General features: G+C 47.7%; 1 protein-coding gene across 1 annotated transcript in view; it reads left to right on the top strand.

Annotated features, from left to right (window-relative positions):
• GREM2 (gremlin 2, DAN family BMP antagonist) overlaps window positions 1-12,354 on the top strand; it is a 48,198-nt gene that overhangs the window by 4,208 nt on the left and 31,636 nt on the right. The window contains exon 2 of the mRNA XM_005856395.1: window positions 2,846-2,956. Coding sequence (XP_005856457.1) covers window positions 2,846-2,956 — 111 coding nt within the window. The remainder of the gene's footprint in view (window positions 1-2,845; window positions 2,957-12,354) is intronic.

The following is a 12,354-nucleotide window of genomic DNA, read 5'->3' as shown; positions in this document are numbered from 1 at the left end:
AACATTAGTAACAAAGAAACAGAATTTCCGGAGGAGGAGGCCCAGAAATCAGGATTTTAAAAAGATTCCCAGGTGATTCTCATGTGCAGCCAAGGTTGAGAACCACTGATTTAGGAGAAAAGTGAAAAGAAAAAAAAAAAGGTTCCAAATGGATAAATGTGTGGAGTATGGGGCTTGAAAGGAGTCACAATTAGAAGCAATAAATGAGACATCCTGTTTTGAAGAGGAGAGTATGCACTTATAATGTAGGCCTCTGATGCCATCTACCTCTGTTTGCTTTGCTATTTCTCTTACTACCATAGTGTTCTTTATTTTTAAAGATTTTTTTCTTTTATTTATTTTTAGAGAGAGAGGAAGGAGAGGGAGAGAGAGAAACGTGTATGGAAGAGCGAAACCTCAATCGGCCGCCTCCTGCACGCCCCCTACTGGGGATCCAGCCGCAACCTGGGCATGTGCCCTTGACCGGAATCAAACCCGGGACCCTTCAGTCCCCAGGCTGATGCTCTATCCACTGAGCCAAACCGGCCAGGGCGATTTTCTGAATATTTTAAAGGATTTCTCATGCACATACCGGTCTCCCATGCAGAGGTGGGTGGAAATACAGGCATCTGATGAGCTCTTAACACTCCTATCCTTACAGTCCAGGAGAGGGCAATATGCAAACGGGGAAAAGCCACGCCTCCCCTTGACCAGGGGGAGCCTGCACCCTCCAAATGGCTGAGAAAATGCGCCCCCGACTGTATGCACCCCACTCCCTCCGGAAGAAGGGGCCGGGGTCTTGGTCACGGATGCACCGCTCAGAAAGGCTGGTTTTTATTTTTACGCCTGTCATGGACGTGCCTGGCAAAGGACGGCAGCGTATTTAACAGATAACTCGGTTTCCCTTTCTTTTCATCAGCTTCACTCTTTATTATTTTTAATATATATTTTTTTTATTGATTTCAGACAGGAAAGGAGAGGGAGAGAGAGAGACAGAAACATCAATGATGAGAGAGAATCATGGATCGGCTGCCTCCTGCATGCCCCACACTGGGGATCGAGCCCACAACCCGGGCATGTGCCCTGACTGGGAATTGAACCGTGACCTCCTGGTTCATTGGTTGACACTCAACCACTGAGCCACACCAGCCGGGCCGTCCTGCTATTCTTTAGCCAGTTCCTGTTGCCCAGGGCTCCTCTGCCTACTCTCTCCTTTTATTTCTGGAACCAGGCATGCAAACAGCCAGGCATCCACCTGAGACAGACTCCCCAGTAAATAGTAGGCACCTCCCTCATTTACTCTCTATTGAATGAATGAATGGAGGAATGAATGAATGAATGAGGTGCAGCAGTTCCTACCCACAGTGCTCCCATACAACAATGAGGGTCCACAACGGATGGACTGTTGTCATAAGGGAGGTACTGTCCCTTGCAGTGTTAAGCGGACGGTTGACTCCAGGAGCGAGAGCAGCAGGGGGCAGCACAGAGACCCCTCAGGGCGTGACCAAGCAGAAGAGCCATATCCCCGGCCTCTTTCATTTATGCTCGCCATCCTGCTCCCGTGGAGTGTACATGCCGTCGACCTTGAGTGACTGAACTGTGGAAGATAAAACAACTAACTCCTCATAAAAAGTTCTTTCCACCCAAATTTGGAGCAAACCTCGTGAACTCTGTTCTCGGGGTGGAATGAGACAGCGCGGCCGACGCCCGGTGTCTGAAGAGGCCTCAGATGGGTCCGTACAAAGGGAGGAAGAGAATCCTCCGTTGTAAAAATACCTTTGGTCTTCGGAAGGGTGATGTGCTCCTGTCGGGTGGTTTTGCCATAAACCACTATTCTTGGACTAATAGAAATGTTTCATTGTGGGGCGACGGTGCACTTTCCCGGATGATCAGTGTAGCAGGCAAAATCCCACCACCTCAGAGGCTCGCCAAGGTCAAAGGCAGAGCGGCCCGCGGGGTCCTCAGACTCCCCACGCACCAGAGCAATAGTCGGGCTACCCGAAAGCCCCTCTCATGGCAACGAGAAAGGGTCCTTTCCTAATTGCCAAGCTGCACTGTGGACACGGACACGCGTTCCTCATGCATGCGTAGCTACCCCTGCCGTTTCGCGATGGCAGTCAGATTCAGATTGTCTCCATATGATTCACACGTTGGCCAACTGAGGTTTGGAGCCGTTGAGTCAATATGAACTGCGATGGTGTTTAACTGATTTTCTGTTTCAAATGACAGCCAGAACTATCCAATAAACCCAAAAATATTTATTAGGGCGGCTTCTGAATATATAGACTGGGGTTCATTACAAGGACTCAATAACCTCCCTGAAGGAGGAGATTTTATTTTTTTCCATCTGCGTAAACCCTCAGTAGCTGGCATAGGGCAGGTGCATTTAAACTGTTTTGGCGGGGTGTAAAAACAGAATCATGTAGAGCATGGGGATTTGAAAGGAAGGATCTGTAACTGCTTTTTCTTTAAAGTATATTTTTATTGATTTCAGAGAGGAAGGGAGAGAGAGAGGAGAGAGACAGACAGACAGACAGACATCAATGATGAGAGCGAATCATTGCATGCTCACACTAGGGATCGAGCCCAAAACCAGGGCATGTGCCCTGACCAGGAATCAAACTGTGACCTCCTGGTCCATAGGGTGATACTCAGGTTGGGGAGCCACGCCGGCCTGGCTGTAATTGTTTAAATATAACAGCGTCACAGATAATGCTGACAAGTTGGCCATCAGCTCAGAACTTGCGCTTTATTTTGTCAGAAATGTGACTTCTCTATAATCAACAGACACTTACAAAGTGTTCCCAACGTGCCAGCCATTGGAGATATGAAAAAAAGTCTAGGCTTTGGACCTGTCTTTCCGCAGGGGCTCCCAGCCCACGAGGAGAAGCAGGCGCTGAACAAGGAGCCAGCATGCCCCAGCGAGGGGTACCCCTGCGCGGGACCTGGTGGGATCGGGGCGGCCCTGGTGATGCAGGTCGCTGCTTCTGCTTGGGGTGGGGGGTGGGGGGGCGGTAGGCACACATTGTCCTGGGAGAGACGCTGTGCTCGCTCTGCTCAGCAGTTTACAGCTTTCACACATCATCTGCTTAGCCGTTCCTTTTTCTTTCTTTTCTTCTTTGTTTTTTTGGTTTTCCTTGTGACAGTGCAACAGGTCAGCCGTGCAACTGTTTCCTTGTTCCTGGATGTGTGAATAAATGTGTACAGTTTGTGGCACCTAAAGTATCCAGCCTGCCCTAGCCTGTGTTGCTCAGTGGATAGAGCATCGGCCTACGGACTGAAGGGTCCAGGGTTTGATTCCCGGTCAGGGCACAGGCCCGGGTTGCGGGCTCAACCCCCAGTGTGGGGCGTGCAGGAGGCAGCCGAGCCATGATTCTCTCTCATCATGGATGTTTCTCTCTCCCTCTCCCTTCCTCTGTGAAATCAATAAAAATATATTTTAGAAAATAAGGAAAGTATCCAGCCCCAGGCTCAGGCGGCTCTGTTGGCTCGCCGCCCTCCGCGGGCTCTGGCTTCTGGTTTTGCTGCTCGCCAGAGAGGGCTCTCATTCCTGGCCTTTTCCGAAAGGATCGTAACCGTGACCGTAAAAAGGGATTCCCGGAATCCCGCCGGCACACCCAGGTGTAGCTGTTTGGAAGGCGAAGGGCCTCGGGGGAGCAGTAACACTCTTTGCTTCTGGTTTCATATCTGCCGCGGGCCGACTGTTCGGAGTTCCCAGCCTTTATTTCCCTGTCCCTGGCCAGCATGCAGGGTGGAGCAGGGAGTAGCAAAAGGACAGCTATTTTTCCTTATTTTTTTTTTCTGCTCCCCTAGGAACGCACCAGGAGATCACCAAATATTGGTTCTTCTATCCGAGCATAAGTCTGGGGACATCTAGATGACCACAGGCAGCTAGACTGGAATACCTGTTTCCTAACAGAGGGTAACCTGGAGTGTAAACTGCTCTCCACAGCGGAGAGGACATTAAAACTAGATGTGGGCCTGGCCATCGTGGCTCAGTGGTTGAGCATCGACCTAGGAACCAGGAGGTCACTGTTCGATTCCCGGTCAGGCCACATGCCCGGGTTGTGAGCTCGATCCCCAGTAGGGAGCATGCAGGAGGCAGCCGATCCATGATTCTCTCTCATCATGGATGTTTCTCTCTCTCTCTCCCTCTCCCTTCCTCTCTGAGATCAATAAAAAAAATATATTTTTTAAAAAAGAATGAACTGAATGTTATAGTCCTAATTGTGTTTTACTCTCAAAACCATGAGATGTGTAAATAAGTATAATTTTACTCACCTTCCAGGTGAAACGTAATTTTAGAAGTAGTCTCAAATCAAACCTACCGGTCTTATACACGGAGTCTTTGGTTCGATGTATTTTTGGTTCCAAAGCCAGAAAGGAGTGGCTCTTAGCTGTAGCCTCGGCCTTTATAAGAATTCCACCTTTAGCCTCAAGCAGAGACTCCAATCACAGACCTTTATATCCTTAGAACAAGACTGTAACATTTTATAGCCAATGGGAGAACCACCCTTTGAAAAGGCTTTTCAAACATGTTCAATATGAACTTTCCCATACGGTAGAATGAAGGGCCATTTACTTTCTATCAAAAGCATCGTAAACAGCTCCGTACCTCGGAGTAAGTCAGGAAGCCCGACGGCCAGGCAAGGTGCTGGCCTACGAGCCTGGCTGCTGGGGCCGCTCCCAAAGCCGCTGGGTGACGTCCCAGGGCCCCCTCCACTTCCAACCCCCCCACCCCCCTCTTTTCAGCAAGTCAGGCCTTATGACCAGGTCGTGGGCAGCTCACTCCACGGCCATCTGGGAGGGAGCGGTCCATGTCCAGATCATTAGGAAAATCACCAAGCCTCGAACTTAGCTGAAGTCGTGGCCAGAAAATGCTGGAGGCGGGGGAGGTGGGGGCACAGGAACAAAAGTCCCGAGAGGACATTCCCCCATGAAGCAATGCACCTCCCAACGCGAGTCCGGCAGGAACGCCAAAGCCGTCAGACGCTCTGCAACCTTGAACCCGTGGTTCCCAAGTCCTCGGTACAAACCTCCACAATCAGATGCTGAATGACTTTTTAAAAAAAAAAATAGATTGTTATTGATTTCAGAGAGGAAGGGAGAGGGAGAGAGAGAGAGAGAGAAACATCCATGATGAGAGAGAATCATGGATCGGCTGCCTCCTGCACGCCCCACACTGGGGATCAAGCCCGCAACCCGGGCACGTGCCCTTGACCGGGAATCGAACCGTGACCTCCTGGTTCATAGCTCCATGCTCAACCACTGAGCCACACCAGCTGGGCATAAATGACTTACCTAGGTGTCTCTCTAACCGGTGTATTTATCGTTCCAGTTTTCTAGTAACATTAATCGGACTTCAGTGAACTTACTCAATAAGTATTTTTGTGCTTCTTACATGTGTTAGTCACTCGGCCAAGCTCCGGGGATACCCTGAGGGACCACAACTCCCTGAGCTGTGCCCGCATTGACAGTGGCGGAGAGTGAAAACGAACCAAATAAATAATAAATAAGTGTGGTTTCTAGGTAGGAAATATCATGAGTGTTGCTTTAGATTGGCTGCCAGGGGTGAGTTAAGAAGCAGCTGGTTGTATGGAGGCTGGGAGAAGGACAAAATCCCTGGGCCAGGCAAGGGCAAGACCCGTCTTTTCCAGGAACTTCTAGACGCAATTGTGCTCAGAGTTTAGTATGCACATGACAGGGGCACAATTTAAGGGGCAGAAGGGCTAGAATCAGCCGTGGGCAAACTACGGCCCGAGGGCCGGATCCGGTCCGTTCGAAATGAATAAAACTAAAAAAAAAAAAAGACCGTACCCTTTTATGTAATGATGTTTACTTTGAATTTATATTAGTTCACACAAACACTCCATCCATGCTTTTGTTCCGGCCCTCCGGTCCAGTTTAAGAACCCATTGTGGCCCTCGAGTCAAAAAGTTTGCCCCCCCCTGGGCTAGATACTATATACTGCCGAAGCTGTGGTGAACAGCTCTGACGCTATTCTGTGTGAATCTTATTTTAAAAATATATATTTTATTGAGTTCAGAGAGGGAGAGAGAGACAGAAACATCAATGATGAGAGAGAATCATGGATCAGCTGCCTCCTGCCGCCCCACACTAGGGATCGAGCCTGCAACCACATGCCCCGACTGACCTGGAATCGAACCTTGACCTCCTGACTCAACCACTGAGCCATGCCGGCCGGGCTGTGAATTTTATTCTCTATTAAAAGAATGGCAGAGGACACCACAATGAAGAGTATCTAATAACAAAGGAAAGTAGCTTCAGATGAGTGTTCTGAAAACCCTGATGTAATGATGGCACATGCCTGCTCTCAGGTCCACTAGGTCGGAAACAGCACGGACACAGCCCGGCGCCAAGGGAGGGTGCTCCATCGTGTAACGTTAAACACATCCGTTCTGTCTCCCCCCAACGTGTTCCGGGAGCCAGTCACCCCTCGCCACGCGACATTCCCTGAACACGGGTTGCATTTTCCTTTGCTCTTCTGCTCCTTCCTCCTCCCCGGACTCCCACCCCGACATCCGCCTGTTGAAATCCTACCCATCCTTCCAGACCCAGCTTCCAGGCCACCTGTCCCATCAGACCTTCCCTCCGCCCGCTGCCAGAACTCATCTTTCCTTCCTCTGTCCCCTCACAGGACTTGCCGCCTCCCTTAGAGCGCTTACCACTATAAAAAGCAAGGAGAGGGAGAGAGAGAGAGAACTATCAATGATGAGAGATAATTATGGATCGGCTGCCTCCTGCATGCCCCCTACTGGGGATCGAGCCCACAACCGGGGCATGTGCCCTTGACCGGAATTGAACCCGGGACCCTTCAGTCCACAGGCCGACGCTGTATCCACTGAGCCAAACCAGGCAGGGCCATTTCTGTTAAGCAGTGCTCAGGAGAAAGTCAAATTAGATTAACTGCCTAAAACAAAAATGGACTTGGACTCCTGCTAGCAATGGATTTCTAGTCCAGAGAGCTCTCCGAGTATTAATAGCATCCTAGTTCCTGGCAGATGATAATCAGTAGTGAGCAAGGCTCTCTGGTCCTGAGAGGGGTTAGCTTTGTCACTGGGTGGCAACCTTTGTCTGGATGCCATGCTGAGGGGGCAGAAATCCCCCTAAATTCTGCTTATGGAGTGTAGCCGTGTCCGGGGTAAGTCATAGAGTAGGCATTCCTCTGCTAATTGTGTGCGGTTGCTGTTCTGTTCTGTTTGTTTCTTTGTTTTTACTGTGCGTTCTGAATTAAACATCGTACAATTCTTTAAAAACTTATTTTTAGGGCCCAAGTGGGAAAATTGTTCTGAGAAAGAGCTCGTTAGCTGCAAATGCTTTTAAAATTAAATTTACGGAGGGGACATTGGTTAATAAAATTGGTTCATAAACGTAGGTTTCAAGCCTACAATTGTACGGTCCAGCATCTGTATAGTGCATTGTGCGTTTATCGCCCCGCGTCACCATGCACTTGACCCCTTCGGCCTTTTGCTACCCTTCTGTCCGCCTTCCCTCTGCTGACCACCATACTGTTGTCTGTGGCTGGGAGTTTCTGTTTGTTTTTCTCGTGTGTTCATTTGTTGCTTTCAGTTTTATATCCAACCTATGCATTTCTTTGTAAAATTACAAGTTGCCTCCCCCCTCATACTCATAGGTCATTGTTCTTCAAACCAAGGACTGGCCTTATTGGTGGGCCTTCTCCATGTATCCATTGTACATGTTTGAGGGGTCCTCCACCAGCTGGGAAATTTCACATCTTTTTCTTTAACCCCTAAACTTCAGTCTCTGTGAAGTACATTTCCCTAAGCTTTCAACCCTTTGCTCACAGCTGAGTTGCAGATGACAGCGTAGTTAAGGGCAAAAAACTGCATGGCATGACGCCGAGGGTGGGAACCTCCTTAAACCTGGCACCCGGGCAACACACCTGCTTCACCCCAGTCCTGATAAAACATTATCAAGCCATATTTTCAAAAGGGAAACTATTACTTGATCATGGATATGAAGAGAAAAGTTTGTGAAGATTCAAACCATTTTTATTCTCAAGAGGCTCAGAACAGAAACATAACAAAATCGTCATTTATCTATTCATGTTCCATTCTTGTATAGATATCACTGTGAAATATTTTAACATGAACGTTTTTTTAAATTTTCTTTTTAAAAAAATATATTTTTATTAATTTCTGAGTGGAAGGGAGAGGGAGAGAGAGATAGGAACATCAATGCTTAGGGAGAATCATTGATGGGCTGCCTTCTGCACGCCCCACACTGGGGATCGAGCCCCCCAACCCGGGCACGTGCCCTGACCGGGAATCGAACCGTAACCTCCTGGTTCTTAGGTCGATGCTCAACCACTGAGCCACACCGGCCTGCCCTAAGCACATTTTCAAGCCCAAATGATATGCCATCGAACTCTGTGACAAGCCTTGCCTGCTGACCCACGCGAAATGATTTGAAACTCCCTTAGCATGTCCTTCACTCACATGATATTCATATTATAGTTACTCACGTGGATGTCAACCGCATTTCCTGACACTTTGGTTTCTTTGCGGGAAGAAACCCTGTCTTTGCTATTTTTGCGTTCTCCTAAGTCCTGTCCCAGGGTCTTGTACATGAAGAGAAAATCTGTTCAACCGTCTCAGATGACAACATGCTCTCCCTGCACATCTCATTGCGTTCTCACGGCTGCCCTGCGAAGTGGGTGTAGTTCTGATTCCCTTGCCATCCACGAAGAACTCGAGAGCGAGACTGAGGAAGTGTTTTTGCTTAAGGTCACTCTGGGTCTTCTGACTCCAAATCTCTACTCCTCCCAACGGACAGCTGTCTTCGACATTTTTGTCGAATTCACAGACAAATTGAAAAACGAATTAACCCATTCCCAAGGCCATCAGAGACCCGCCTGCCACGCCGACATTACAGCCTACCATTGCTTCTCCACAACTTTCTAGACTTCTCTACACCTCTCCGAGCTTCCCCCACAGACAGCCGTGGTGACAGGGAGGATGAGTATGGGCTTGCCACTGTCCTGGGGAATCTCACGGCTGTGGCCCGGGCGACTCCTCTCCCCGCCCCTAAAAGTTTAAGAGCAACATCCATCCGACAGTAAGTGTCTGAAGGGCAAGGAGAATCTTCTACTCTCAAAAGTGCCAAATAGCAGACAAATTCCTACCTGACTGGAAAAAATTCCCTCTTCCAATCCCAACCCCTCCCATGGGACTAAGTATGTTATTTTTTTAAAAATATATTTTATTGATTTTTTTACAGAGAGGAAGGGAGAGAGGATAGAGAGTTAGAAACATCGATGAGAGAGAAACATTGACCAGCTGCCTCCTGCACACTCCCTACTGGGGATGTGCCCGCAACCAAGGTACATGCCCTTGACCGGAATCGAACCTGGGACCTTTCAGTCCGCAGGCTGACGCTCTATCCACTGAGCCAAACCGGTTAGGGCTAAGTATGTTATTTTTTATGGTCTGGGCAACACACCCTAATCATCCATTGCCTGCCATCCCATTAAAATCCTTTTACTTGGGTATTTCAACTGAGGACTGTAATCTAGAGGTCTGTCTAGGGCCCCCACCTTGAGCTTTAAAAATGCAGGTACCCTGCCGTAGGGATTCTGGTTCTAAGGTCTATAGAAGAGTCTTGAAATCGGCATCTTAAATAAGTTCACAGGTGATGCTCATAAAAACGACGGCTAGATCACAATTTGAACAAAAAAGAGAGAGAATGAGCCCCTGTGAGTCTGGCATGTGGACTATGTGTGTGATGCTGTCCACCACCCCCCCCCCAAGATCCTCGCATAGATGATTATCTCATTAACGCTCATAAACAGCCTTAAAGTCTGCCATGCGTTTGGCTGGAGCCCATGAGATTTTATGGTGTAGCATCTGTTAAGAATTCCAGTTTCATTTATTTTATCATCAGTGAAATTGAGGTTTGGATGGAGGCAGGTTGGGAGCAAGTCAAAACAACGTAATTGAGTGGGAAATGATATATTAATCAGAAGCCGTGTTCAGAAGGCCTCTAGGAGGCGGAACATAGAGGTGGAGTAGCAAGGCTTTTATACCCACGTTTTAGATGAGCAAACTAAGGAAAGAGAATTTCCTTGCCAAAGGCATGGAGTGAAGAGGCCTTAAAGAAAAGAGTAAGCCCATTTCCTCCACCTTCCCACCCCCCAAATCCTCACACAACACCCTTAGCTTCCTACTCTGCATGAATGCCACGCAACTAAAAAGATTCATGAACTGCTCTGAAGAAATATTGACCTTGAATTCTTGAGTACTTTTTCTTGAGAGAGTCATTTATTTACTTGGTTGGGTTATTCTAAAAATGTAAATTTGTTCACATGTATTTCATCGGTGCCTGACTCCTTTTCATTGTGAATTTTCATAAATCTGCCAGTTAAAGTTACAAAACGTTATACCGAAAAGACACGTAGGTAACCAGAAGTTTATGATGTTAAAGTGCTAATACTGTTAAGTAGGCAGTTTAATAGTTTGTGAATTGATCAGAGTTGACATTAAGACTAATATTCCACCATGGCTGGTGTGGCTCAGTGGCTAGAGCGTCGGCCTGCAGACTGTGGGGTCTGGGGTTTGATTCCGGTCAAGGGCACATGCCCAGGTTGCAGCCGCGATTCCCAGTAGGGGGTGTGCAGGAGGCAGCCAATCCATGATTCTCTGTCATCATTGGTGTTTCTATCTCTCTCTCCCTCTCCCTTCCTCTCTGAAATCAATAAACATGTATATTTAAAAAGGAAGACTAATATTCCAAACTGTAATTTCTCAAAGAAATACGTTTCATGATGCTTTGGTTTTCAAATTAGGACCAAAGGCCTCTTTGAGAAACATTTGTGAAATAGTAGGCCCACTCCCATCATCTCTTGTATATAAGCATATAAACTTCATTTTAAAAATTTTTTTATTTTAGAGAGATAGAGAGCTAGAAACATCGATGAGAGAGAATCATTGATCAGCTGCAACCCAGGCACATGCCCCCGACCGGAATCGAACCTGGGACCCTTCAGTCCGCAGGCCGACACTCTAGTATCCACTGAGCTAAACCGGCTTTGGCCTAAACTTCATTTTTAAACGCACTGTCCAAATGGCGAGATCTGAAATTGGAAAAAAAAAAAGGGCTTCAATTCTCAAGGAAAGCACGACATACTTGTGTGTGTCATCGTTGGAGAAAGTTATGTTTACAGTCAAGAAGAGGAATCTAAATTAGGAACACACTAAGATTTCCTTTTTTCCATTGTTTCCCTATATGACACATGAAACGTGTTTTTGATTTTAGAACTTCTCTTTGTTGAAGTGAGTGGCGACAACATCACTTTCAGAGCCGACTCGATTCCATGTTCGTTTTCAGGAATGGAACTTCTATTTGTTTTGATGTGGACGCTGCCAGGAATGTTTTCAAAGTGCCATTAGGGACGAGATCCCGACTTTGCATACTTTGGAAAGGAAAATAAGAAAGATCCACTCTAAACCAAAGGCTTAGTTTGGGGCCTACTTCAAATGCGGAAAAGAGAATAATTTATTTGGAAAATTTGTGTAAATGTTTCAAATATGAATCTCGTTGGTCTACTTATTAGTTAAGTATTGAAACTGAGCAAAGAGAACCATGCAGCACTTCACTAAGAAATAGACATCAGCTCAGCCAGTGTGGCTCAGTGGTTGAGCATCTATCTATGAACCAGGAGGTTAAGGTTCAATTCCCAGTCAGGGCACATGCCCGAGTTGCAGGCTCAATCCCCAGTGGGGGGCATGCAGGAGGCAGCCGATCCATGATTCTCTCTCATCATTGCTGTTTCTATCTCTCTCTCCCTCTCTCTTCCTCTCTGAAATCAAGAAAAATGTTTTTAAAAAAGAAATATACATTAGAAACAATAATAAAAAAGTCTTTCCATGTAAATGCTTATTATATTATGCAATATTATATAATACTAGTGGCCTGGTGCACGGATTTGGGCACATTGAAAGGAAATTAATTAGAAGGTGGCCGGTGGGGTGGAACTGGGCCAGACCAGCCAGACATGCCCTGGAGCAACCTGCTGAGGTCCCTCCCTGGCCTGCTGCACCTGGGGCAGCGCCATGGCTCGAAGGGCATCTGTGATCACCACAGCTTGGCAGTAAACCGGATTCGGGGCTGACAGTGCCCCAGCAACAACATAACCCACGGCCAAAGGTGGAATCGCACGGCCCCGAAAGGAATCCAACTGGGCCAGACCAGCCAGACATGCCCTGGAGCAACCGGCTGAGGTCCCTCCCTGGCCTGCCGCACCTGGGGCAGCGCCGCGGCTCAAAGGGCATCTGTGGTCACCACAGCTTGGCAGTAAACCAGATTTGGGGCTGACAGTGCCCCAGCAACAACATA

This window comes from Myotis brandtii, unplaced genomic scaffold (assembly GCF_000412655.1).
Source record: "Myotis brandtii unplaced genomic scaffold, ASM41265v1 scaffold1026, whole genome shotgun sequence".
Lineage (NCBI taxonomy): Eukaryota > Metazoa > Chordata > Mammalia > Chiroptera > Vespertilionidae > Myotis > Myotis brandtii.
This window is presented reverse-complemented; position numbering and strand designations above follow the sequence as displayed.